The sequence below is a fragment of the Chrysemys picta genome, chromosome 4 (assembly GCF_011386835.1).
Source record: "Chrysemys picta bellii isolate R12L10 chromosome 4, ASM1138683v2, whole genome shotgun sequence".
Classification (NCBI taxonomy): Eukaryota; Metazoa; Chordata; order Testudines; family Emydidae; genus Chrysemys; species Chrysemys picta.
The window spans coordinates 97,282,704-97,306,569 of record NC_088794.1 but is presented as its reverse complement, the minus strand read 5'-3'; the positions used below and the strand labels follow the sequence as shown (position 1 = coordinate 97,306,569).

Sequence of the window (23,866 nt, the reverse complement as noted above, 5' to 3'; positions counted from 1 at the left end):
GGCAGCAGTTTCTTTCCCTGTGAACGAATAGCGATTGATGAGGAATTTGGTGACATCATAATTCTCTCCAACACTCAAGCAAGAATCGCACAAAAAGTACAACTGGGGAGAGCTGGTTTGCAGGGGTGGGGGTGAGTTTCAAGATGCAACTTCATTATTTCCTATAAAAGGAAAAATGCACTTTCCCCTTAGGAATGATTAACTTGAAAACCATTTCCTCTCCGGCCATGGCGATAAGAATTCGCAGAGCGCCGCCAAGTGGACAGCTTGGATTGGGACGCGAAGGCTTTTTGAAAGTGTGCCCATGATCAGAGAAATGAGTCGAGTTAGAGCCCTAACCCGCGCCTCATTGAAGGTCCGTGTATATTTCACACCTCCGAGCCCCGCTGTGCAAACAGCCTGGCCGAGGCATCCCAGGGTTTCAGGCAGTGTACATGAGCACGAAAGTATAGCCCCAGCCCAGCAGTGACCAGCAATGAATTAACTACTGGGGTAGGACTGGGGAAATCATCTCTTTCACTGCCGGGTTGTCACCCTCTCTCTCTCAGATAGACCCTAGTGCTGAACTACTCCAGCGATCCTCTCAGGAATTCCCAGCACGCCGACTTGGGGTAGAGCAAATCCCTTGACAGGTCTATAACAGTGGATGGCAGAGCCTCCACCATGTGCTGCTGTGCGTAGAGAACTGAAAGGCTGGAGTGTGATCATCGCCCCCCCCTTTTTTTTTTTTTTTTTTTTTTTTTTTTTTTTTGAAAGGTTTGTTTCTCTCTTGTTGTGAGGTAACTGGATAAACACCAGCCCGCTTCCTGCCCGGCTGCTGCTGATTGGCCCGCGGGACTTTCAGGAATGCGAGCGACCCCTTAAAGGCGAGAGCAGCTCCTCCAGCCACTCCACTGCACCGGCCAGGGGCTGCAAGCCAAGGGAAACCTCCGGGGGCTGCAAGCAGCTACCGATCCGATCCACCAAGCAGGACTCACTGCTACCCTCGGACTGCTCCAAGAACACGAGAGACCCCGCTGCAAAGAGACACTGGCACTACTGGCTATGAGCTTTGCTGAGCGCGTGTAGAGCGCTAGAGACAATAACTCACCTAAGAGTCACCAGGAGAATCCAAGGGCTTCAGAAGGATATTGATCGCTCTTTATTCAGTGACTGCAGAAGATATTTCCTCCCCTGCGTTATCTCTAGGGTCTCATCATCTTTTTCTGTAAAGGTAAGTGCTGAAGCAGCACTTTTCTTCCCCACTGCGACGTAATGTAATTTCTAAGAGACAAAATCCAATCAAGCAGGGGAAAAAACCCAACTGAAATGCGTGAGGGTTTGTGTGTATCTAGCTACATATGCACTCTTCGGTAATCTCTCCCCCACGTAGCCCTTTGCAGTGTTTTCCATCTTCAGGGCACCTGACAAACCTATTGATTGCCAGTGTCCCCAAACGTTACTTTTCTGAATGTAATGGCTATGAGATGTCCTTTTATTGTTGTTCAAAGGTTTGTCTGGGAGACCGATCTTTGCCATGGAGCTATCAGGCGGACTTTTTCTCCTCCTAATGCTTGGTGTCTGCGGAACAAACCAGATCCCAGGTAAGAACAGTGGCTTCATTCTGTATCTGGTGATTATGAAGAGATTTATCGGGTCAATATTAATGGTCAGGATTTTTTTTTTAAGGCTTCTGGTATCTTTGGTGTTGACTTTGAAGGAATGAAACCTTAAACTGTGATGAAGAGCTGCTTTGATATTTCTAGCCCACAAAAATGCATTAGCCTGAGGAATATTCAGATTAGTGGTTATGAACAGCAAATTATTTCCTCCTGTGGAGAATTTATGTAACCTTCAAACAAGGAAGGATTGAGCACTCAAGGACTTTAAAGTAGAGCATGGCTTGCTCACCTTTCCACACTGTGCTGGAAAAGATGTAGCTGAGGAGCTAAAAGAAGCAATCTGGCATTCTCCCTTATCTTGCCTGTACTGTGCATTATTTAGCAACATAGACCACATAGAGAAAGTACTTATGTACTAGTTGAGATCTCTGTAGGTGATCAGAGAACTCTCACCTTAGATTTTAAAATGGGATCTGACAGATGTGGGCACTCTGCTCTCCTCCCCTTGTGTCTCCTGGTGTGCTATTCCTCCTCTACTGGCGCTCAAAACGCCACTCGCTGTCTAGCTACCTTTGTGCATAAGTCAGGATGTAAGTGACACTTGCCTACCGGCATCCCAACTGGAATGCGCCATGCCCTTCTGCATAACAGCCCCCCTACGGAACTGAACTAGCTTCACAGCTGCCCCTGCCTGCACTGTCTCTCCACCAGCTCCCCATCCCATTGGACTGATCTTCAACTCCCTTTTAAAGCCCCCACTCAGCCTCAGTGAACACCAGCCCCCAATGGGGCTGAGCTACTTTCATAGCCCCCAGCACCAGTGTGTGCTCCCCCACCCCAGGGGTTGCACAGCCCCTTACTGTCCTTATTCATAGCGCTTGCTCTGGTCTCTCCACAGAGTCTGGGGGAGATGATAACAGTGTGTTTGACATCTTTGAACTCATCGGCTTCACTCGCAAGGGGGCCGGACGTCGGGCAACTGGGGTGCACTTGGTGAAGGGACCTGAGCCCTCCAGCCCTGCTTACCGCATTGAGGATGCCAGCCGTATCCCAGCCGTGCCTGATGACAAGTTCCAAGATTTGCTGGATGCCATCTATGCTGAGAAGGGCTTCATCTTGCTGGCTACCCTCCGTCAGGCCAAGAAGAGTCGGGGCACCCTGCTGGCCGTGGAGCGCAAGGACAGCTCTGGCCATATCTTCAACCTGGTGTCTAATGGCAAGGCAGGCACCCTAGACCTGAGCCTGTCTGGTGATGGCAAGCAGCAGGTGGTGTCAGTGGAAGATGCCCTGCTGGCCACTGGGCACTGGAAGAATATCACCCTGTTCGTGCAGGAGGACCGGGCCCAGCTTTACGTAGGGTGTGAGAAAATGGAGAATGCTGAACTGGACATCCCCATCCAAAACATCTTCACCAGGGACCTGGCCAGCAGTGCCAAGCTCCGCATCGCCAAGGGTGGCGTCAATGACAATTTCCAGGTTAGGCACCTTCTCTCAATCAGCAGCTTCATGGGGCTCCTGCAATGAGAGAAATGCTTAAAGGCACAGTGGCCACACCTAGACACCCTAGAGACACAGAATAGTAATGAAAATAGGAGGGGTGCAGCCGCTGATCAGCTTGTGCAGGAAAACTGTCCACATCCAAAATAAATAGTCTCCACAATCTACTTGGATGCTTGCATGTTAATGGTGGGTTGTAGAAAATCCTCTTCAAATCCCAAGCTCAGTTAAGCTTTAGACTCATTGGGTGAGAGATGGTGAATTTCCTAAGGCTACAAGAAGAACTCGAAGTTTCTGATCAGATAAATAGTTGTGTAGCAAATTTTGCTAAACAAAAATAAAGCCCAGAATATAGAGAGGAGAAGCAAGGACATTGTACGTCTGTGGATTTATTAGACACTTGGAGCTGGGGAAAAGAGTGTTCAGACATAGGACTTGCTATCACTGAGTAAACAGGGGTAGTGAAGCATTCTGGACACATGCCTCACCCTATTGCCTTTGACTTTTATGTTTAAATTGAAACTGGATTTTCTGTGCAAAATTACACTTCTTTCCCCTGTAATTGTTACAAAAAGTTGTCATTTTTCCTCTGTCCACAGGGAGTGCTGCAGAATGTGCGGTTTGTCTTTGGAACAACCCTGGAAGCCATCCTAAGGAACAAAGGTTGCTCCAGCTGTAAGTCTGCAACTTTTTCTGAATCCACTGACCTATTAAAGTAGGAGTTCTCAGCATGCTAGGAAGACAAGTTGAGACAGAATTCAGAAGTATGCTGAAATGCAAATCATTATTGTATAAGAAATTACATGACTTTTTCAGGCTTATAGGTAAATAAATGGACCTGGTGACAGCTATGTTAGCAGGTGTTATGCACACTTCAAACGATGAATTTTTCACTTGTAATCTTGAGAGATCAAGTGCGTGTATCTATATTAACATGCATATACTGTTTTGTTTTTAGCCACTAGTGCGATCATTACATTGGACAATCCCATCAATGGCTCCAGTCCAGCTATCCGTACTAATTACATTGGCCATAAAACAAAGGATATCCAGGCAGTCTGTGGCTTCTCCTGTGATGAACTTACAAATATGTTTGTGGAAATGCAAGGATTGCGGTCCATGGTTACAACACTTCAAGACAGAGTGCGCAAAGTGGTAAGTGCCGAGTAAACCCAAAGTAATTTTCATTAGCTAGTATTTGAGAGTGAAATACAACTTGCCTCTAAGACTTGTAGACCAAACTACAAGTGTTGAGACAAAGGAGAGCTTTGTACAGAAGATACCTGTAATGCTTTTTCTTTTCTGTTTCATTAAGACTGAAGAAAATGAATTGATTGCCAAAGTAGTGCAGATCACGCCTGGTGTGTGCATTCATAATGGAATTCTGCACAAAAATAAAGAAGAGTGGACTATTGATAGCTGCACTGAATGTACTTGCCAGGTAAAGACTTCTTACAGTTCACAACATGCCAACATCTGTATATAAACAACTGCTACCTAAATGATATTCGTTATGTAAAAGAATGAATCCTAGACAAAACTAGGCACACTTAAACTGCATATTGTATCATCCTCTGAAAGACCCATCTAGCAGCCAGTGATGTAGTAGGCTGTACTGTAAATGCAGCTTTCATTTAATGTTACTGAAGACGCATTTTAGAAGGGCGTAGGCTAAAAACATCCAACTGATATAGTAGTCTGTTAACCAATCTATTTCAGTGATTTGGGGAATGCCTCTGTTTAGTTTACACAAACCAAAAAGTAAACTAAGTTAAATACTTGGGTTCCAAATTAGGCACTCAACTGCACCTTTTACTGACTTAAATGAATAGGAATGAATCCTTGCAGTTCACTAGTAAATGTAACCAGTTAAAAGAAAATCCTGATTCTATAATGAAACTGTTAATGCCACAGAATTTGCAGACATTTTGCAGCCTTAAAGGAAGGACTATTTCATAAAGTTGGTAACTGCTAGCCAAAACTACCACAGAACTATACAAGGAATTCATTCTTCAAATATGTTCTGTTCCTGTAGAATGCTATAAAATATCCTAAAATGCTGAATAATGCCATAAATATAATTCCACAGACTTCTTTTTTAAAAATTCCTTTTATGTATTCTTCAAATCTTAATTATACCTTCTTAAAAACACTTTGAAGTACAAATCCATCAAAGCCTGCTTCAATTTGGAAACCAAAGGCTAAGTATTGGATATAAATGGAATACTTGTAGGCCTTCATATTCTTTTTAACTTGTATTCAGCTAATGACATTTTGATTCTCATTATTGAATCCTGGTAGCTGTCCCAACCATTTGCCAGACTATTTTCTAAAACTATATCAATAAGAAGGCCTGTTGTCCTGAAAGGAACGGAACTGGCAAAAGTATACACTGTATTTATACACTCATTCAGTCTTCTGGTGGAGTTTTTTGTTCTGCCTTCAAAGATCAAAGCCACATCTAACTATAAGTTATGGATTGCTGGTTTTTGAGCCAAGTCCACTCAACTCACTTTATATAATCAATTTCAATTCAGATTAACACATGAGAAAGCTGGTTTCAAATTCTTCGTTAGTTCCTTCAAAGTTTGAAATATTTAGTATATTAGGTAGCAGAGTTCAACTCAGACATTTGGCAGTTTCTTTTGCTTAATTTCTACAAATTCTAAAACATTTCCACCCTTGGTTGGAAAGTAACTAAAGAATAACTTGGGAAAACTGGTCTACGAATTACTGGAACAACTATCACTATTGTGTCAGCTCTAAATACAACAAGGAGTCATGCAGTAGACTTACTACTGAAACTTTTCCAAGAAGTTCAGTAGAAAATAGTCTTTAGTATTTGACCTTTTTCAGCTAAAATTTCAGCTTAAACTTATTTGTACTTGCTTAGTTATGATTCTTCTTCTTTGTAGAATTCTGCCACTATATGCAGGAAAGTGTCTTGCCCTCTCATGCCTTGTTCTAATGCCACCGTTCCTGATGGGGAGTGCTGCCCACGATGCTGGCGTAAGTAGTTAAATTTGCTTGGAATTTTAGCTGTAATCTGCTCTGCTCTCTCACTTAGCTAGATATACTGTACTAAAATGTACTCTAAATAACACAATTGGGTATAGGATTACACCACTGGAGAACCATTAGCCTTAGTTTGCATTAACTGAATTTCGAGACCCTTAAATGATCATGCAGTCCTGTTCTAAATAGACTATAGTTGATAAATTAGCTATATTAAATTCTAATTACCACTTCTCAAAGTTATGACCACTGTGATACTAGAAACATGAAGATACTTCAGGCAGTCCAGGCATGGATCCCATTGCATGTTTGCAATGAAAGGAGGGTGGGGTGGACATTTCAGATGTGGTTACTTGCTTTTGAATTTGGTCTTTATGGCTCTGATCCAAAGAAACATGCCACATAAAGAAAGTTTAACTGTCCCTCAAAAGCCCATATTACAAAGTACTGTAGACAAATCTAGTCTGATGTAATCAATATTGAAACTGGAATGCTCTAATACCAATCAAACATAAGTCCTTCTTTTAAACCATCTGAATTTGGAACTGCTGTATTTGGATAGCTTCATATCAACTTTCTCCAGCAAAATATTTGACTTTTCAATATAAAATTTGCAGAAATACTCTCTTAAAATATCAGAAGTAAAGCTGTTACCATCAGGTTCTCTGATAACAACTTTTCTGATTAGATTTCTATCTTCCTCCACAATAAATATAACTATACTGTAAACTATTTACAAAAATATTTTGTCTTGATTCTGCTTTTAAAAAAGTGAATCTTCACAGAGTTTTTAGCAACTGAACTATGACCACGACATAACACGAATAATGAATTTATGAATAACAATAGAAGCAAAAATAGCATAGAACTCAAGTCATAATGACACATTTGCTTTTGACATATCACAGCTATTGCTGTATTAGATCTGAGTGAACAAAGGGTGATTGTATAGTAAATAAGTGGCCTCATACCTTCAGGGTTTATGGTGAAAAATAAAAATGCAGGTGCTAAAGTTACAACATATGTACCTAATAACTAGAGCTGTGCAGAGAATGGACAATCTGTTTCATGAAAAATTTTGAAATTTGGCTTCATTTTGAATCTGAACAAAACTTAAAAATTTCAAAATTCCCCAAATCAAAGTTTTGAAAACTTTGTTTTGGACTGATCAAAACACTTCATTTTGATTTCAACTCTTTAAATCATATAATATAAAATAAATTTTCCCAACAAAAAATGAAACATTTCATTCTGAAAATGTCAAAATCGGATATTGGGACATTGTTGGAACTTTTTTTGAGGTTTTTCTCCAAAATGAAATTTTGGCAGAAGCAACATGATTTTGCAAAGCATTTAGATTTTGACCAAACGCATTTTCTGATTAAAAAATCGTTCTGTTGAAGTTCTGCCAAGCAGCTCAACTTATGGCCTAATGGGTTCAAGATAAGCAGCAATAGAACATACATGCAGCCCTTGCCTAACTGTAAGCTGGTCCTCCAAACAGTGAACTGAGAAACTCTTATGAAAGTAAAGTACAGCACTAAACTAGTTGTGTTGCCCTTGCCTTCCTCTGTGCTTGCCACTGAGACCACAACCTTCAAAGTTCATGCTGAAATGTTTTGTAAAAGGAAGGCAAATGACAAATGTAGCCTTTTATTTTTTTTATATTTTTTTGTCAGGAAAAGAGTTTAAACACAGTCTATAAAATAGAAGTTTTTTATTCACATTTTAAGCAGAAATGTACTTCTCTTACAGCCAGTGACTATGCAGAGGATGGCTGGTCCCCTTGGTCTGAGTGGACTTCATGCTCTGTGACCTGTGGGAATGGGGTTCAGCAGAGAGGCCGTTCTTGTGATAGTCTCAATAATCGCTGTGAAGGTTCCTCTGTGCAGACTCGTACCTGCCACATTCAGGAGTGCGATAAGAGGTGTAAGTATTTCATCTGCTTGCACAGTTCATAAAAATTACCTGAGCCCACCCTGGGCTTCCACAATTGTAATTTAATTATTAAATTAACACAAGTCATAGTAATGATTTAAACCACAATAAGCTGCTTACAGATGGTATAAAACATTGGTTTCTAGCTCTAGCAGTTCCTGAGATTTTTGCCTACTAAACTCATGTCAAAATTGAAATGTATGCAATGGAAGCAAGCATGAATGTTTGTTTTGGCACTGGGCCTGAACTAAACATAGCAAAATCTCAGGGCAGCATGCACTTAATTTTTTTTGAATCTGTAGCCATGATGGTGGTGTAGTAAAACTCTGTTTTTTATTTAATATTGGCATTCACACACTGCCAAAAGTCTTCTAGGAACTATGCAGACATGCCTCAAAGAACTCACAGATATCTCAGATTAGATAGTAATAGGTGTTTGTCTCTTCTAAAGTCAAACAGGATGGTGGTTGGAGCCATTGGTCGCCATGGTCATCATGTTCTGTTACCTGTGGCACTGGCATGATCACTAGAATCCGTCTTTGCAACTCTCCAGTCCCACAGATGAATGGCAAACCGTGTGAGGGTGAGGCAAGAGAAACCAAATCATGCCAGAAAGACCCTTGCCCAAGTAAGTATACTGATCAAATAGAGACTATTACATTATTTAGCTTAAACAACAAACCTCTTGAGCTGGAAGTTGCTATATAATCTATTCCTGGCAACTGTCTCTTGTTAAATCAACTGCTGGGTAAAATCTCATATTTTTTTAAAAAGCTACTACAGATAAAATAAGTAAATTAAAAAATTAGTTTGAATAACACTCAGGCTCTAATTTTAGCAGACTTAGAAATGAAAAATGTAGGTGCTGCCATTCTGTTCTTTATTCTTTCATGATGTCTAAGTGCAGCAGTGGTCTTGACACATACATCAATATCTAGGTTAGATGCAGCTAGTAGTATCTTGCTGAATTTACAATCAGTTCTGTGAATGTTTACATTTTGCATGGATTTGCTTTGTAGTAAATGGAAACTGGGGACCCTGGTCTCCATGGGATGTATGTACAGTCACATGTGGAGGAGGCATTCAAAAACGTGGACGTCTTTGCAATGATCCTGAGCCTCAGTATGGTGGGAAGGACTGCGTAGGTCATGCCACAGGGACCCAGGTCTGCAATAAGCAAGACTGTCCAATTGGTGAGTAACTCTAGTTTTAAAAAAATGGTATTTTTGTAGCCCTTAGATACATTTACATCTTCAAATATTTGTGCAAAAATTACACCTCATCTGAAGTCTGTATTATCTACATTTTAGTGATGGGGAAAACTGAGTCAAATTCTGCTTTCCATTACATTGCTACAAATCTAGAGTAACAACTGATTTCAGTGCCATTACTGTGTAACTGAGGGTAGAATATGACAATAGCTGGATGACTTTGTCAAGACAGCACAAGTCAGTGGCAAAGCTGAGATTAGATCTGAAGGAGTTTTTGACTCCTAGACCCATGATCAATCCATTAGACAACACTTCTTTCTGTAGCTAAGAATGCAACTGAAACCAATGACTTCTTATTTTCATTTGGCATTCTAATGTCATTGCCACGTAGAAATTTACTATTAGTATTTTCCATTGGTTAGTGAAGCTGTTTTCAAGTCTAAAATGCTGCCATACTCCTTTAAAACAGACCCAAAAGTTTGTTTTAAATTCACATATTGTTAAGGTGCTGGATATGGCCAGACTACTAAAATGATTGACATTTACCATGATTTAATCTTGTGTCTCAGATGGATGCCTGTCTAATCCCTGCTTTGCGGGAACGACATGTACCAGCTCCCCTGATGGTTCCTGGAAGTGTGGTGCCTGCCCTACTGGTTACCATGGCAATGGTGTTCAATGCAAAGATATTGATGAGGTGAGAAGTTTGAGTTCTTGTTTTTAGCCTTTTTTTAATAAAAAAGTACAAAACACTAAACTACAAGTTAAAAATCCAAATGTCCTAAGAAATCCTCTGTCTAATTATCCCTTTTACCCCAATCTTTCCCACTTCAGTGTCAAGAGGTTCCTGATACCTGCTTTATCCTCAATGGCGTGCACAGGTGTGAGAACACTGAACCTGGATACAACTGCTTGCCTTGCCCACCACGTTTCACTGGAACACAGCCTTTTGGTCGCAGTATTGAGGATGCCACAGCTAACAAGCAGGTACTGCCAAGCTGAGAATTTTCCTGGTTTATAAAATCTCCCAGCTGCCTTCTGTGTTCTGCCTTCTGTATCCTGAAAAGGTTTGAAGTTTTCAGAAAAGGGAAAAAGCAAGTTCTTTACCAGCCTTCATGATCTGGGAAATTAAAGGTTATCTGAAAAGAGACAGCATAGTGCAAGCGTATAATCTGCTTCAGTAAAATGAGTTTTAGAAGCTGTTGCTTTCTTAGCCTTTTAAAGGTGGGAAGGAGTTTGGGGGAATGAACATTTGTTGAAATGTTGCCAATTCAGAAATGAAGTAAATTAACATGTGACTATTTAGACCTGTACGTGCCTGATCCCTTTGAAGATGAAAGGTTTGAATAAGGAAAAATAGTAATTAATGCTAAGATGGCAACTCTGCATCAAGATTTTGTTTCTGAAGGATCTGGGATCAAAACAGCCATAAATTCCTCTTGCCTTAGTGGTATATCCAGGAAGAATGGGGATAGAGACTTTTGCAGTGGTTTTACTGTCTTTGTGTGTGTGGTCTTTTAGGTCTGCAAACCACGTAATCCATGCACAGATGGAACTCATGATTGCAACAAGAATGCCAAGTGCAATTACCTTGGCCACTTCAGTGACCCCATGTACCGCTGTGAGTGTAAACCAGGCTATGCTGGCAATGGCATAATCTGTGGTGAAGATACTGATTTAGATGGATGGCCAAATGAGGACCTTGTCTGTGTTACCAATGCTACTTATCACTGCAAAAAAGTAAGAAAATTCCCCTGTTCTCCCACTTACGGTTTTAAGAAATTGCCTTAGTATATATCTGAGGAGTGTGCTAAATGCTCAATATTTTAAAGGCTTATGAGACAGTCAGGTCTTTGAGTAATTACAGATATTAAACTACCTATAGTGCAAGATAGGAATATATTCCTTCAGGGATATCATGGCATTGTATTGTCAGAAAAAGTCCCAGATTGTCGGAGAACCTGTTATTACAGCAGTTGAATCATGCCTGTAACGTTCAGGAATTCTGAACATTCCGGTAATTACAAAAATACCACATGTATGTTCCTATGAAGAACCTATTTTTGGCCACTCATAAACATTCTCAAATGTCAGAGAAAAGCTTTAGGCAAAAAAGATACAGGGGAAGATTATCAAAAGTGCTTAAGTACCATCTTCAAAAATAACATACACTTAGGCTTTTGACTTTTGAAAACTTTATCTGCAGTCCTTGATGATGATGATGACTGGTTGAAATCAATGGAATTACACTGAGGTAACACCAGTGTAAAGGAGATCTGAATTATGCTGTATAACTCTAGCTGTTCACGCTCTTAAAAAAATAAAGAAAACATGGCATGTATGCCTGGGATAAAAATATTGTGCACTTTCTCCTTTCTAGGATAACTGTCCCAATCTTCCCAACTCTGGGCAGGAAGACTATGATAAGGATGGAATTGGTGATGCCTGTGATAACGATGATGATAATGATAACATTCCAGATGACAGGGTAAGGCAATATGAAAGATTCATGCCTTTTCTAGTGTAGCTTTTCCTTTCTCCACTCCCAGTGGTCAAGTCCTGGCCTCTGACCTTAATCTTAACAGAAGATGGTAGGAAATTGATGGGTTTGAAGGGAAAGTTGGCTATCTGAAAAGAGATGCCTAACTCTGATTGATTGCATCTTCAGTAGTTCCAGGAACTAGCTGCAGCTGCCTGAGCTTTGAAAATTAGATTGACTGACTCTTGACTTCATTACAATAGCAGCCTAACCAAGCTTTTCAGAATGTCATTGTAATTCACCACTGCTGCAAGTGAGAGCAACTTTAGCACTTCTGCTATTTACACCAGTGGTAAATTTGGCTGAGATGCAAAGGGCTTGAAATATTAGCCAATGTTGTTAAGTAGGGTGCATGTTTTTTTGCAAATTCTAAATGTGTTTTATTCCACTTCTTCTCCCAGACATCATTTGGATCCATTACAATCTGAGTTTATTTTTTTAAAAGAAACTGTAGTTCTGATCTGTCCACTGAAGAGGGCTTAACTAGTTTGAATTTTCAAGCATTTTCTTAACTTGCATTAAATCTCTTCCTAAAACAAAAGCCATACATTTGAATTGTGTTGATAAAGCACCAAAGTAGTTTTCTCTTTATTAATAGTGGTTTGGGGCCTCTCCTCCCTCTTGCAGGACAACTGTGCATTCATTTACAACCCACAGCAGTATGACTATGATAGGGATGATGTTGGTGACCGCTGTGACAACTGTCCCTACAATCACAACCCTGATCAAACTGACACTGATAACAATGGAGAAGGAGATGCATGTGCTGTGGATATTGATGGAGATGGTAAGGTGTTCTGTTGCCATTTCCACCCTCCTACACATACGCAGATAGTTCAGTACTGTATAGATGTCAGTTATATGTTGCCTCTGTTGGTACCCCTGTCTTATACTAGATAGAAAGTCAGGTGTGTGATCAAGTCACCTCCTAGTGACTGAGGCTATAAGCACTAATCCTAATCCCATAGAAATTCTCCTTTTAGTTTAGGAGCCTGTATTTTTTGAAGCAGGAGGTCCTGATTTATAGCCCTGTTCACACTGGCAATGGGTGTCAGATATAACTAATGAAGTCCTGTGCTATCCCATGGTTATAACAGGGGTCTCAATCAGTTGTTAAATAAATTACTGTAAATTATGCTGTACAAGTGTGGGTATTTTAGCAACATATAAACTGTTGGCTTAATTGTCAGCCTTATTTACTTTTTGCAGTTCCATTGCCAGTATACAGTATTCAGATTGTGGAGTTTATGATCTATGTAAGCCACTTGAATTCATCAACTCTGCTCTGCTCCTTTAGGCATTCTTAATGAAAGGGATAACTGCCAATACGTCTACAACGTAGACCAGAGGGATACAGATTTGGATGGTGTTGGAGATCAGTGTGACAACTGCCCTATGGAACACAATCCAGACCAGGTAGGTTTTTGTATTCTGACCTCTCTCTGGACCTGCTATTCAAATCTTATTTACCATTTAATTTTTACCCTTTGTTATACACACTGTGCTGACATGACAAATGATGCCTTTATCAGGTGATAACCTATCTCACAGGAGTTCACACAGTTGCTAGCTATTGACTGAAAAATTGAGTAATGGAGGTTTGTGGGACTCTTGTTTGAAGTCATATGTGTCCTGAGCATTTTTAATGGGAGACACTCATGTCTGTAAACTTGTCTATGGATCTTGTCAGTTGCAGTAACTCTGGGAATACAGCATGAAATTCACATGGATAACAACTAATTTTAAACAGCCTATGAGAATTTCTTCTCAGTGATTCTATTGTACAGTCTGGAGTGTAGTCAAATGAACATGCTGTACAAGAAAAACTAAGACTATGTAAATTACAAATAGAGACACACGCATTACTAGGGGTGGGGTTTTAAAAAAAAACCACTGGATCCAAATTAGCTAAAATAAAGGAGTAATGTGACTCAAAAAGCAACCGTTGATTTTTTTTTTTTTTCTGAAAAAAACAACCCCCAAACATTTGCCAGGTGCTTGACATTAATGCAGGGCGTATGCTGAACATCACAGAGTGTACTAGGAACAGAGGTGGATCTTAGGCATGACAGGGCCAGAGGCTTAACTAGTGCAGTGCCTTGCATTTCATTTTATATAGACACATGTCTTTTTTCAGACACAGGTTAAAGCAGTACAAAACAACCACATTTCAAAAGATTGCCTTTGCCAATACAATAAGGGTAATGCTGCCTGCTTTTCCCTCTTTATGGCAAAGGCTCAAAGGCATATTCCAACATTCATAAATAATATGAAGAACTAATCTTTACAAGATTAAGTGGAGGTGAGGGAGTTTCCAGCCCCTCCCACTGAATTTGCTGGTTCTAAGACACTCAACGGCAGCCGTGGGTAAAGCCTGTACAGTCCTGTCAAGTAGAAGGCAGTAAGATAATAGCTTCAGGGGCATAACTGGAATGCTTGTATGGTTCCAGAAAAGTTGTTGCAAATCAGTGGAATCCAGTGTGATACTGTAGTTGCCTGGGCAGTGTTACATGCAAGGATTCAATGATGCTTAGAAAGTTAGGTGGCTTTACATTTGCCCCATTTACTTGACTTCTTTCTAATAGGTGGAGGTGAAGTGGGGGGGAGCATGGTCCATTCTATTGTTTTTGTTAGGTTTTTCCCTGGCTTTTCATGGAGTGGTTTCTTGAATAGTTGTTTTAAATTAATCCACAAAACTCTCACCTGTAAGTATTTCTGTAGGGTAGAGTATTAAGGACAAAATAATTTAAACTCTAGCACTTGTAGCAATTCAGAATGTGTAAGTTAAAATGGCCTCTGACACTTCAATAATTCCTGGGGTCTGAGGAGTGTCTGCAAGAATATAGGACAGGCTAACTTTTGATAGCTCTAACAAATATAAAGCTAGATGCCATGCGATCATATTATAGAAACTGACTTTTGTATATACTTTAGCAAAAACAAGATGCTAAAGTATATATAAAATGCAAGCAGAAGAGGGTTTTCCAAACATAGTTACTTCCTTTAGTAATGGGCTATCTCCTTACAATACCACTTAGTCTGTATGTTTATAGAGGGCTTTGGAGGCTGTTTCTGTAATTAAGAAAATTATGACATGGAGCGGAAGCCATACAACAGTCTGTCAAAACATTCTTATAATGTAAGAGTGATCTAATGGCTAGGTACATACCAAAGTCAGTTTCATATGGTGCTTGGAACAGAAAGATACTAGGTGCAAGATGGAGAGTAAATTGACACTAGATCTCTGCAAATCTCATGGAGTAAATAGAGACTAGCCTGCAGTGGCAGAAACATTATATGCATAATTGTACATATCCTGGGAAAAAGCTGAAAACCACACTACTCTCTGAGCCCCAGATATTCAGATAAATAAGCCTAAAGCAATTGGTTAGTGAAATGTTAATAATAAAGTAGTTCAAAAGAAATTAGCACAGCTAGTCTTGTCTGAATCACAAAATGAGCGTAAGAATTTAATACTGGTCCTTTTTCTTTAAGTGAATAGCAATCCTAAATTCTAGCCTTCAAAATTTGTATTTCTGTGTCTTTCTTGTCAGCATCCGCAAGTGCTGCAGTAAGTGTTGTGCATTTTAAAGCTTGTTCTTCAAGCTTTTCCTCTTCTCCTTCTCCAACAGGAGGATTCTGACTCTGACCGCATAGGTGATAAATGTGACAACAATCAGGACATAGATGAAGATGGCCATCAAAATAACCTAGATAACTGCCCCTATGTGCCCAATGCCAATCAAGCTGACCATGACAAGGATGGCAAAGGTGATGCCTGTGACCATGATGATGACAATGATGGTATCCCCGATGACAAAGATAACTGCAGACTGGTTGCCAACCCAGACCAGACTGACTCTGATGGTACGTAAGATGAACATTATAATATCAAAACCAGTCATTTTCCATAAAGGCTTGTCTAGCATTACATACAGATGTGTAAAGAATTCTGTTATTCATAACTTGTTCTCTTTTTAAAAAGGATTAAAAAAAACCAAGTGTATACAGTTTGTATTGGTATTATGTCATTCCTTTTTACTGCAGATCTTATGCTGATTCCCAGTATCTTAATGAAGTTTGGGAATATGCCAAAATGGAAGAAATATTGGGATAGGGAGAAGGGATATGAACATATTAATCGATCATGGCTACTGTAATTAATGTAAACCTAAGGCATATCTTTAAAAAAACTTCTTGACACTAAGATACCAGGGTGAATATGTAAATAAATCTAGGCCTCTTACAAGAATTTGCCTTGTAGTAGTGGCACAGCCAAAACATTGCAATAGATTTCAGTCTCAAGTGTCATGTATGACTTTGAGGCAACTGTAGTGATGCATCATTCTCAAATTATGCCAATGAGTTTTCAGAGTTGTCACTGTGAACCTATACTTTTATAGGTGATGGACGTGGAGATGCTTGCAAAGATGACTTTGACCAAGACAATGTGCCAGACATTGATGACATCTGCCCTGAGAATGTTGACATCAGTGAGACAGACTTCCGTCGATTTCAGATGGTTCCCCTGGATCCCAAGGGAACATCGCAAAATGATCCTAATTGGGTGGTTCGTCACCAGGGTAAAGAGCTGGTTCAGACTGTCAATTGTGATCCTGGACTTGCAGTGGGTGAGTAGAACATTTTGGATCCTCTCTCCTCATAGTGTCTTATAAAAGTCTAGAAACTTAGCTTTAGGTCCAGCATAAGGCTAATAAAAGCAGAGGCTTCAAACTTGGTTTCCTTATTCTTCACCCAGGATTTGATGAATTCAATGCTGTGGACTTCAGTGGCACATTCTTCATTAATACAGAAAGGGATGATGACTATGCTGGCTTTGTATTTGGTTATCAGTCTAGCAGCCGTTTCTATGTAGTCATGTGGAAACAGATCACCCAGTCCTATTGGGACTCAACACCAACCAAAGCTCAAGGATACTCAGGGCTTTCTATCAAAGTCGTGAACTCTACCACAGGTCCTGGAGAGCACCTTCGAAATGCTCTGTGGCACACAGGAAACACCGCTGGGCAGGTAAGAACTGCATTTGTGGTTAATTATTTTCTTGCACGGAGGCCAGGCTTTATTCTAACAATAAGCATAGTAATTCTGGGGAGTCTATGCATCCTGTTAGTGTAGAAAGGGGCTCTTAGAAGAAATAATTATTTGTAATTTGTAGTTGTAGGATTTTGTGTATAAACTTGATTATGAAGCATAAGCTCTACATAGATTCCCTTTGGAGCTAAGGGACTCTACTAAGTTTAAAACAAGTAGGGAGTCCATTATTTCTGATGACCCTCTGAAACGTTCAACATCCAGCACTAGGCAGATTGAACAATTAAATAGGAACCTCTGTAGGAGTAGAGTTAAATCAGATGGGTTTCAAAAGACTCTATTCAGAGCCTGTCTTTTGGATACACTGTCCAGCTGTAGGCCCTTATTTTGAAAATAAAAGCTTCTCGAGATGTTGACATGGTGTCAAAATATTGCCTAAATAATTGGATTCCTCCGTTGGTTATTTATAATCGTATCCTTCTTTTTTAGGTGCGGACCTTGTGGCATGACCCTCGTCACATAGGCTGGAAAGATTTTACTGCCTACAGATGGCGTCTTAGCCACAGACCAAAGACTGGCTACATTAGGTAACTATTGTTGTGATATATCCGAAGGGACTTGAGGGCAAGTGTCATTTTGGTAATGGTTAGCTTTATATTAAAGATAAAAACTTACCACAGCTGACAAGGATGATTTATTACTGCTCTTCTTGCAGAGTTGTAATGTATGAAGGGAAGAAAATCATGGCTGATTCAGGACCAATCTATGATAAAACCTATGCTGGTGGTCGGTTAGGATTATTTGTCTTCTCTCAAGAAATGGTGTTCTTCTCAGATCTTAAATATGAATGCAGAGGTAAGGATGGCATCTTGTTGGTATGACATTTTACTGAAGTACATTGAAATAACAATTGTTTTCTTCTGAGGCAACTTTCTTTAAAACAAATTTAAGGATGAAATTTATCAATTTAAATTCTGTGTGATTATACAACATTTTGATAATCTTATACTACTCTTGAGACACATGCAGGATTTCTTTTGAGATCTGTGTGTGTTGTGCTGGGATGGATAGAGGACATCCTGTTAATGAATTTTGCATAGTTAAGTTACCATCCACTAAAAGTGAAATGTTGAAGAGACTTAATTGCAGGACATAATGTTTTAAGAGGCATATAAAATATATTTACTTCATGCTTTGAACTACAGCTAGTGATTTTTTTTTTTTTAACACCTGGCCAGATTTTTCAAATGCATGTGCATAAACTGCAGTGTGAAAGGACAAAATCCTTACTTTCATATTAATGTATACATATGCACATGCAAACAAATCCCAACTGGCTTGGACCCATGCAAAATGTATGCACAGCTCATGGTTTATGTGCCCATAAAAGTCAGGGTTTGTGTTCTGCTGAGTTGGAGTGCATACACACTTGAAAACCTAGTCCATCATATAACTCAAATCTTTCTTACATTCTTGGCCATTTCATACAAAAGTCTGGCTCAAGAAATTGCTACCAAACGGGTAAAGAACTGCTTTTCAGCTTAGTCCCTAACTATAATGATTAATAATACAGAAATATTTTAATTCATTCTGTAACAAGTTTTCTGTCTCCTCCCGCCCTTCCTCCACAGATCCATAATCACGAGGTTATTGATCCAGAGACTATTTAAAAATGCTGGTATTGCACCTTCTGAAATGTTTAATATTTTACAAACCCTGGGACCATTGTATTCCTTCCTTCTTTTCTTCTGCCTGCACAAATGTGGACTCAAAACACATGACCTGCCTCAAGAATGCTTTTGAAAGAATGAAACTGAAAGTACACTCAACATATGACCTCGGCTAAAATGGAAGGAAACAAATGTATTTTTCATGAATGAGAATTTGTCGTCATCTAAAAAGCACACATTTGCTTCAGTAAGACATTTGCTTTGCTGTTTATCACAGTGTAATGTCACTGCCTCTCTTTTACTGGTGGTCCCACCAAGTAGCATTTTTGTAATAAGAACATCTTTGGATGTGCTTTGGACTACTTAAAAATGAAAGACATTTCAGTATGTGAGGAAAGGGGATTTGGGATGGGAGGGTGGACTTTTAAAGGTTAAACAGAAAATTGCCATGTTTGTCTAAAAGGTGTCTATGCTCTCTGGGGTTTATATACAGGTAACTTGGAGAAACTGTTACATTTTGGACTAAATATCTTTCAGGTGACTAAAATATATTCCTTGATTTCATGATGTAGACTAGCTGTATTAGCGAGTTAATCCATACAGTATAAAATAGAAACTGTAAAATGGATCCCCAGTGGGGGAAGAGGGCATAAAGATTTACACACAGGATTGCACCAGCTTGGTGAGAACTGGGATTCACAATTGGAATCTAGTGCCATTGCCTGATTAAATAGAGATTTATTTTATTCCACATGTAGCAAGTGCAGATGTAGCAAGAACTTTTAAAAAGGTGCTGGAAAGCACACCATCTCCATTAGCACCTGTGCTAGCCTTCAAGGAACAAACATCTGTGCTTTGTATTTTATGGTTAAAAAGGCACAACAAATGACAATAGTAACATTCCTTTTTCTACAAATTTCATGGACTTTTTTTTTTTTTTAACTCCTCACTTTTTGGGAGGAGGAAGAAGGCTGTAGATAAAACCTTAAAAAATGTACAATATTTATTTTTTACCTATCCTGGATGTCATAATGACTGAAGGACTATTGATAAAACAAAACACAATAAATGCGTCAAGACTATCCATATAATCATTGTTACAAGTCTTCAAGACTGTACAATTGTAAATACAGATTATTTATTAATTCTGTTCTATACTGAACCTAGATTTTAGTTTAGAAAGCTTTTTTGTTTGGATCAGATTGCTGAGATGTATTAATTACAAAAAGCAACTTTCCCATAAGGAATGTGGAGCACAGGGAACAGCAGCAGGGAGGGAATGGAATGAATGTTTGTTGGCTTTTTCTCAGTCAGCGTTCCATGTGTTGTTTTTTTACTACTTTGTGCAAGGCAATTGGTGATGGCCTGGTAGGTTACCTTTCTGCTTCTTTAAGAAACCACAAGTCCTATTTAGATACTGTCAGTTCCTATCTCTTGAGCCTGTTACTGGAGAGACTGGACAGCATTTGTTACTAATCATTTACTTAGTGCCATTAGATGTACATGGTGTTTGACCATTGGTCAACAATATGCCAGACAAAGAACATAATCCCTGCCCCAACAAGTTTTCATACTAGAGGCACAAATGGCACTTGTCTGTATAGCATTGGATTGTAGCCATTTATGAAGTTGCAGGTCGCACATTGGAATGATCCATGTGCAGTGGCAAAAATAGGAGGCTTCACAGAAAAGGTGGGATTTTAGGAGCTCCTGGAAGGGGCGGGGGGGGGGGGGCAAGACATACATTAATTGAAGCTGTTCCAGGTGTAAAGGGCAGCATGATTATACCTATAATCCTTTGTCTTTCCAAAAAAAAAAAAAAAAAAGGAAAAAAATAACAAGGTGAAACTTTTACGTACAAATATTACCTCATTGTGTGACTGAGAAAAAAAATCTTCAGATCAAGCAGAATTTAAATGTCTAACAAACTTTAAAGCTACTGTAGAACTTTTTAAAAAATTAAATGCTGTACATAGTCAAATTCTCTTTGCGGAAAAGTATATTCCCAGTAAGAAAATGGCATTGAAACAATGTTAAATACTATTTCTAATGTTGTGTTATATTTTTGTCATCTTGTATACCATTGCTTGTATTTTTATAAATTATTTTTCTCATTGCCATCGTAATAGTTAATCTCATAATTGTGTAGATACGCTATTTAAATAATTTATCAGGAAGTGCTACCTGTAGAGTTAGTATTTCTATTTTTATAAAATGTTTGCACACTGAATTGAAGAGTTTTGCTCCGCCGCCCATGTTTTTGCTATTAGCATAATTTTCTAAGAACATGCTTTTTTGTACACATTTTTAACCATTTTACATTTTAAAGCTGTGTAAGTTGTACAATAAAATTTCTTACATACAAAGAACAATAAACCAATATGGAAATTTATATTTACATCTTTTTTTATCTATTTTCATTTCTTCTCACTATGATTCTATGGGCTACTTGAATTAATGGGTCAGTTTACATTAACTCAGTTGTTAAGGCTCAACTCAATAAGGATAGCAAACTAATATAGTAATGATAGGGATGATATGAAAATGAAGCTTTTCCTAGAAATATAGAACAGGGCCAGGATTGAAGTCAATGGCAAGCCAGGATTATATCCCATATGTTAAGCACCAGATGAAAGTATGATGTAGATATGAATGTGTTCCATACTGTGGGCATGCGCCATGACGGCATGGCTGGTCAGTATGCATTAGAATATGTCAATGGTATCCACTGACCTGCTGTTGGAACCTGGAAGTAGAATGTCAAGTTACTGGGGCTTCACTCTGGGGAGTCTTCCCCAGACAGCCATAGCTAGTAACTTAAAGCTACCACTCATTGTCAGAGAGAGAAGGAGGGTGAGGTAATATTTTTATTGGACCAACTTCTAGCCAACAGCTTGCCTCTCTAATATGCTGGGACCAACATGGTTACACCACCACTGCAAACATCCATTGTCAGGGCTTTTAAGGAGGGCAGTGGTAGAAAAACTTTGTGACCTTACAAAAGAAGGTGTGAGGGGGGGGAAAAAGGAGAATCATTCTGTAGGGTGCAGCTGTCTCAACAGAGTGCAGTTTTCAGTCCCTCTGCACCAGCAGGGGGTTATCAAGCCCTTTTCATTAATGACACAACATGGCAGCCACTCCAAATAAATTTAGTGTATGGCATATGTTATGGATTTACAGTGTCTGTGCTATGCCCCAGCTTTTGAACAGTCCTCTGGGGCTACCCCTTTAGTGTGTCAGACCCCCGCAGGCTCACCCTGTTCCACAAGGGTAGGCCATGCAGCCTCAATGACTCTGGAAGTGAACCACTGGGCTCCAGAACTCCTGTTTCACACCATTAGCTCTGCCCAGGGGGTCTGAATGAGCTAGACAGATGTTCAGAGATACTTACCCCCTTCAGAGATCAATGCATGTCAGTCAGTATGTGCAGCAACACGAGGCCTTCTCAAAACCAGGTTGGTTTTAGTAGTCAACTGTGATACAGGGTTGGGAAGTCCTCAGGTTAGTATAAAGGTTAAGACAGAATTCATGCTGGCCAAAGCTGGGCTCCACCAAGCCACGCTGCTGTAGAATCCATCTGGCCTCTCTCCCTCTGTGACCCTTTGCCTCTCAGTCCCAAATGAGCTGCTGTATGTCTGTGTGAGCCCAGTTCTTAACACAGCTCCTGACACCCATCTTCTTTGTTCTCTCAACATCGCCATGCTATGTTTGCATGTTCAGTTACTTTTGCAACTAGGTGTTGAGCTTTGGGGTTTCCATTATCCCCGTGGGGTCCTTCCATTCAAACATATGGATTGCAGCCCTTGATATCTCATTCACCCCCACCCCAGACCACTATGTGACATACCTCATGCCTTCTCTCTGTTCCAGGAGAAATATTTGAATCCTACTGGGTAGCAATACCAAGCCAAATGGGTCAACTAAGATGCCTATCATTCATAAAAATACTACAAAAAATTCACACTTCCAGTACAGCACATACTTAAGACAAATTGTCAATGGCATATATATATGGAACTCACTGCTGAAAAGTAATGAGGCTGAAGTCAGTTTGCTCAGGAATTTCTCAGTTGTTGCAATAGCAAATCCTGGAAAATAGGCAAAAATCTCATGATGGTACCCATGACCCTCTGCTACTTTTCAGGGTGTCAACTGGTGTTGTTCTAACTTCAGTGGAGCTACACCAATTTACCATTAGTTGAAGTTCTGTCCTAATATTCCTTTTTCCACAGCTAAAAGATTGTTCAAGACACCAGAAGCATACAGACACCAGTGCTAGCATCTGCTGCCTGCTCTTGTTGTCTTCAACTGGATATTTTTAAACAATTTCTTCTCTGGAAAAATAGCAAAGGGTCATGGGTAGTTTTTGGTGCTCAAGTGTTCATTTTTTTCTTAATGGCACTACTTATAGATGCCAAGAATTCTGAAGGAACTCAACTGTGAAATTGCAGAACTATTAACTGTAGTCTCTAACCTATCATTTAAATCAGCTTCTGTACCAAATTACTGGAGGATAGCTAATGTGACACCAATTTTTAAAAAGGGCACCCGAGGTGATCCTGGCAATTACAGGCCAGTAAGCCTGACTTCAGTACTGGGCAAACTGGTTGAAACTATAGTAAAGAACAAAATTGTCAGACACATGGATGAACATAATTTGTTGGGGAAGAGTCAACATGGTTTTTGTAAAGGGAAAACATGCCTCACCAATCTACTAGAATTCTTTGAGGGAGTCAACAAGCATGTGGACAAGAGGGATCTAGTGGATACAGGTCTGTCGTATCTTACACGCATTTAACATGCGCGATTTCAGCTTTACGCGGTTGGCAAAAACAAAAAACAAAAACAAAAAGAAAAAAATAACAATTTTAATATTGTACCTGTAGTGAGGACGATTCCGTCCGCCATTGAACTCAATGTAATTTTGACTATATGCGGTGCACTAACCGCGGAACGGAAGCCCCGCGTAAGATGAGACAGACCTGTACAGTGTACTTAGATTTTCAGAAAGCCTTTGACAAGGTCCCTCACCAAAGGGATAGGAACTAGATACATTCATGAAGGATAGGGCCATCAATGGCTATTAGCCAGGATGGACAGGGATGGTGTCCCTAGCCTCTGTTTGCCAGAAGCTCAGAATGAGTGACAGGGAATGGATTACTTGATGATTAAATGTTCTGTTCATTCTGTGACATTGCACTCCATATGTTTTATGGAAATATGCTTACAAGTGTAAATATGATGTAACTGGAATATGCTTTGTGCAAAAGGTTTCTTGTAAGGCATTATTACAAAGCATATGATCTACTGAGTGTGTTCATCCTATTTGTTTGCAGGTATTAT

General features: G+C 39.7%; 1 protein-coding gene across 1 annotated transcript; it reads left to right on the top strand.

Annotated features, from left to right (window-relative positions):
* The first annotated feature begins 721 nt into the window (after positions 1–721).
* On the top strand, positions 722–20,921 carry THBS1 (thrombospondin 1). Its single transcript, XM_005303988.5, has 22 exons — positions 722–1,213; positions 1,491–1,583; positions 2,500–3,077; positions 3,698–3,773; positions 4,057–4,253; positions 4,414–4,539; positions 6,014–6,107; positions 7,869–8,042; positions 8,503–8,679; positions 9,071–9,244; positions 9,832–9,959; positions 10,097–10,249; positions 10,784–11,002; positions 11,643–11,750; positions 12,429–12,588; positions 13,099–13,217; positions 15,434–15,668; positions 16,205–16,432; positions 16,561–16,832; positions 17,343–17,440; positions 17,569–17,708; positions 18,485–20,921. The coding sequence occupies exons 2-22, from the start codon at positions 1,517–1,519 to the stop codon at positions 18,490–18,492; spliced, it is 3,531 nt and encodes a 1,176-aa protein (XP_005304045.1). The 5' UTR covers positions 722–1,213; positions 1,491–1,516; the 3' UTR covers positions 18,493–20,921.
* Positions 20,922–23,866: the final 2,945 nt, after the last annotated feature.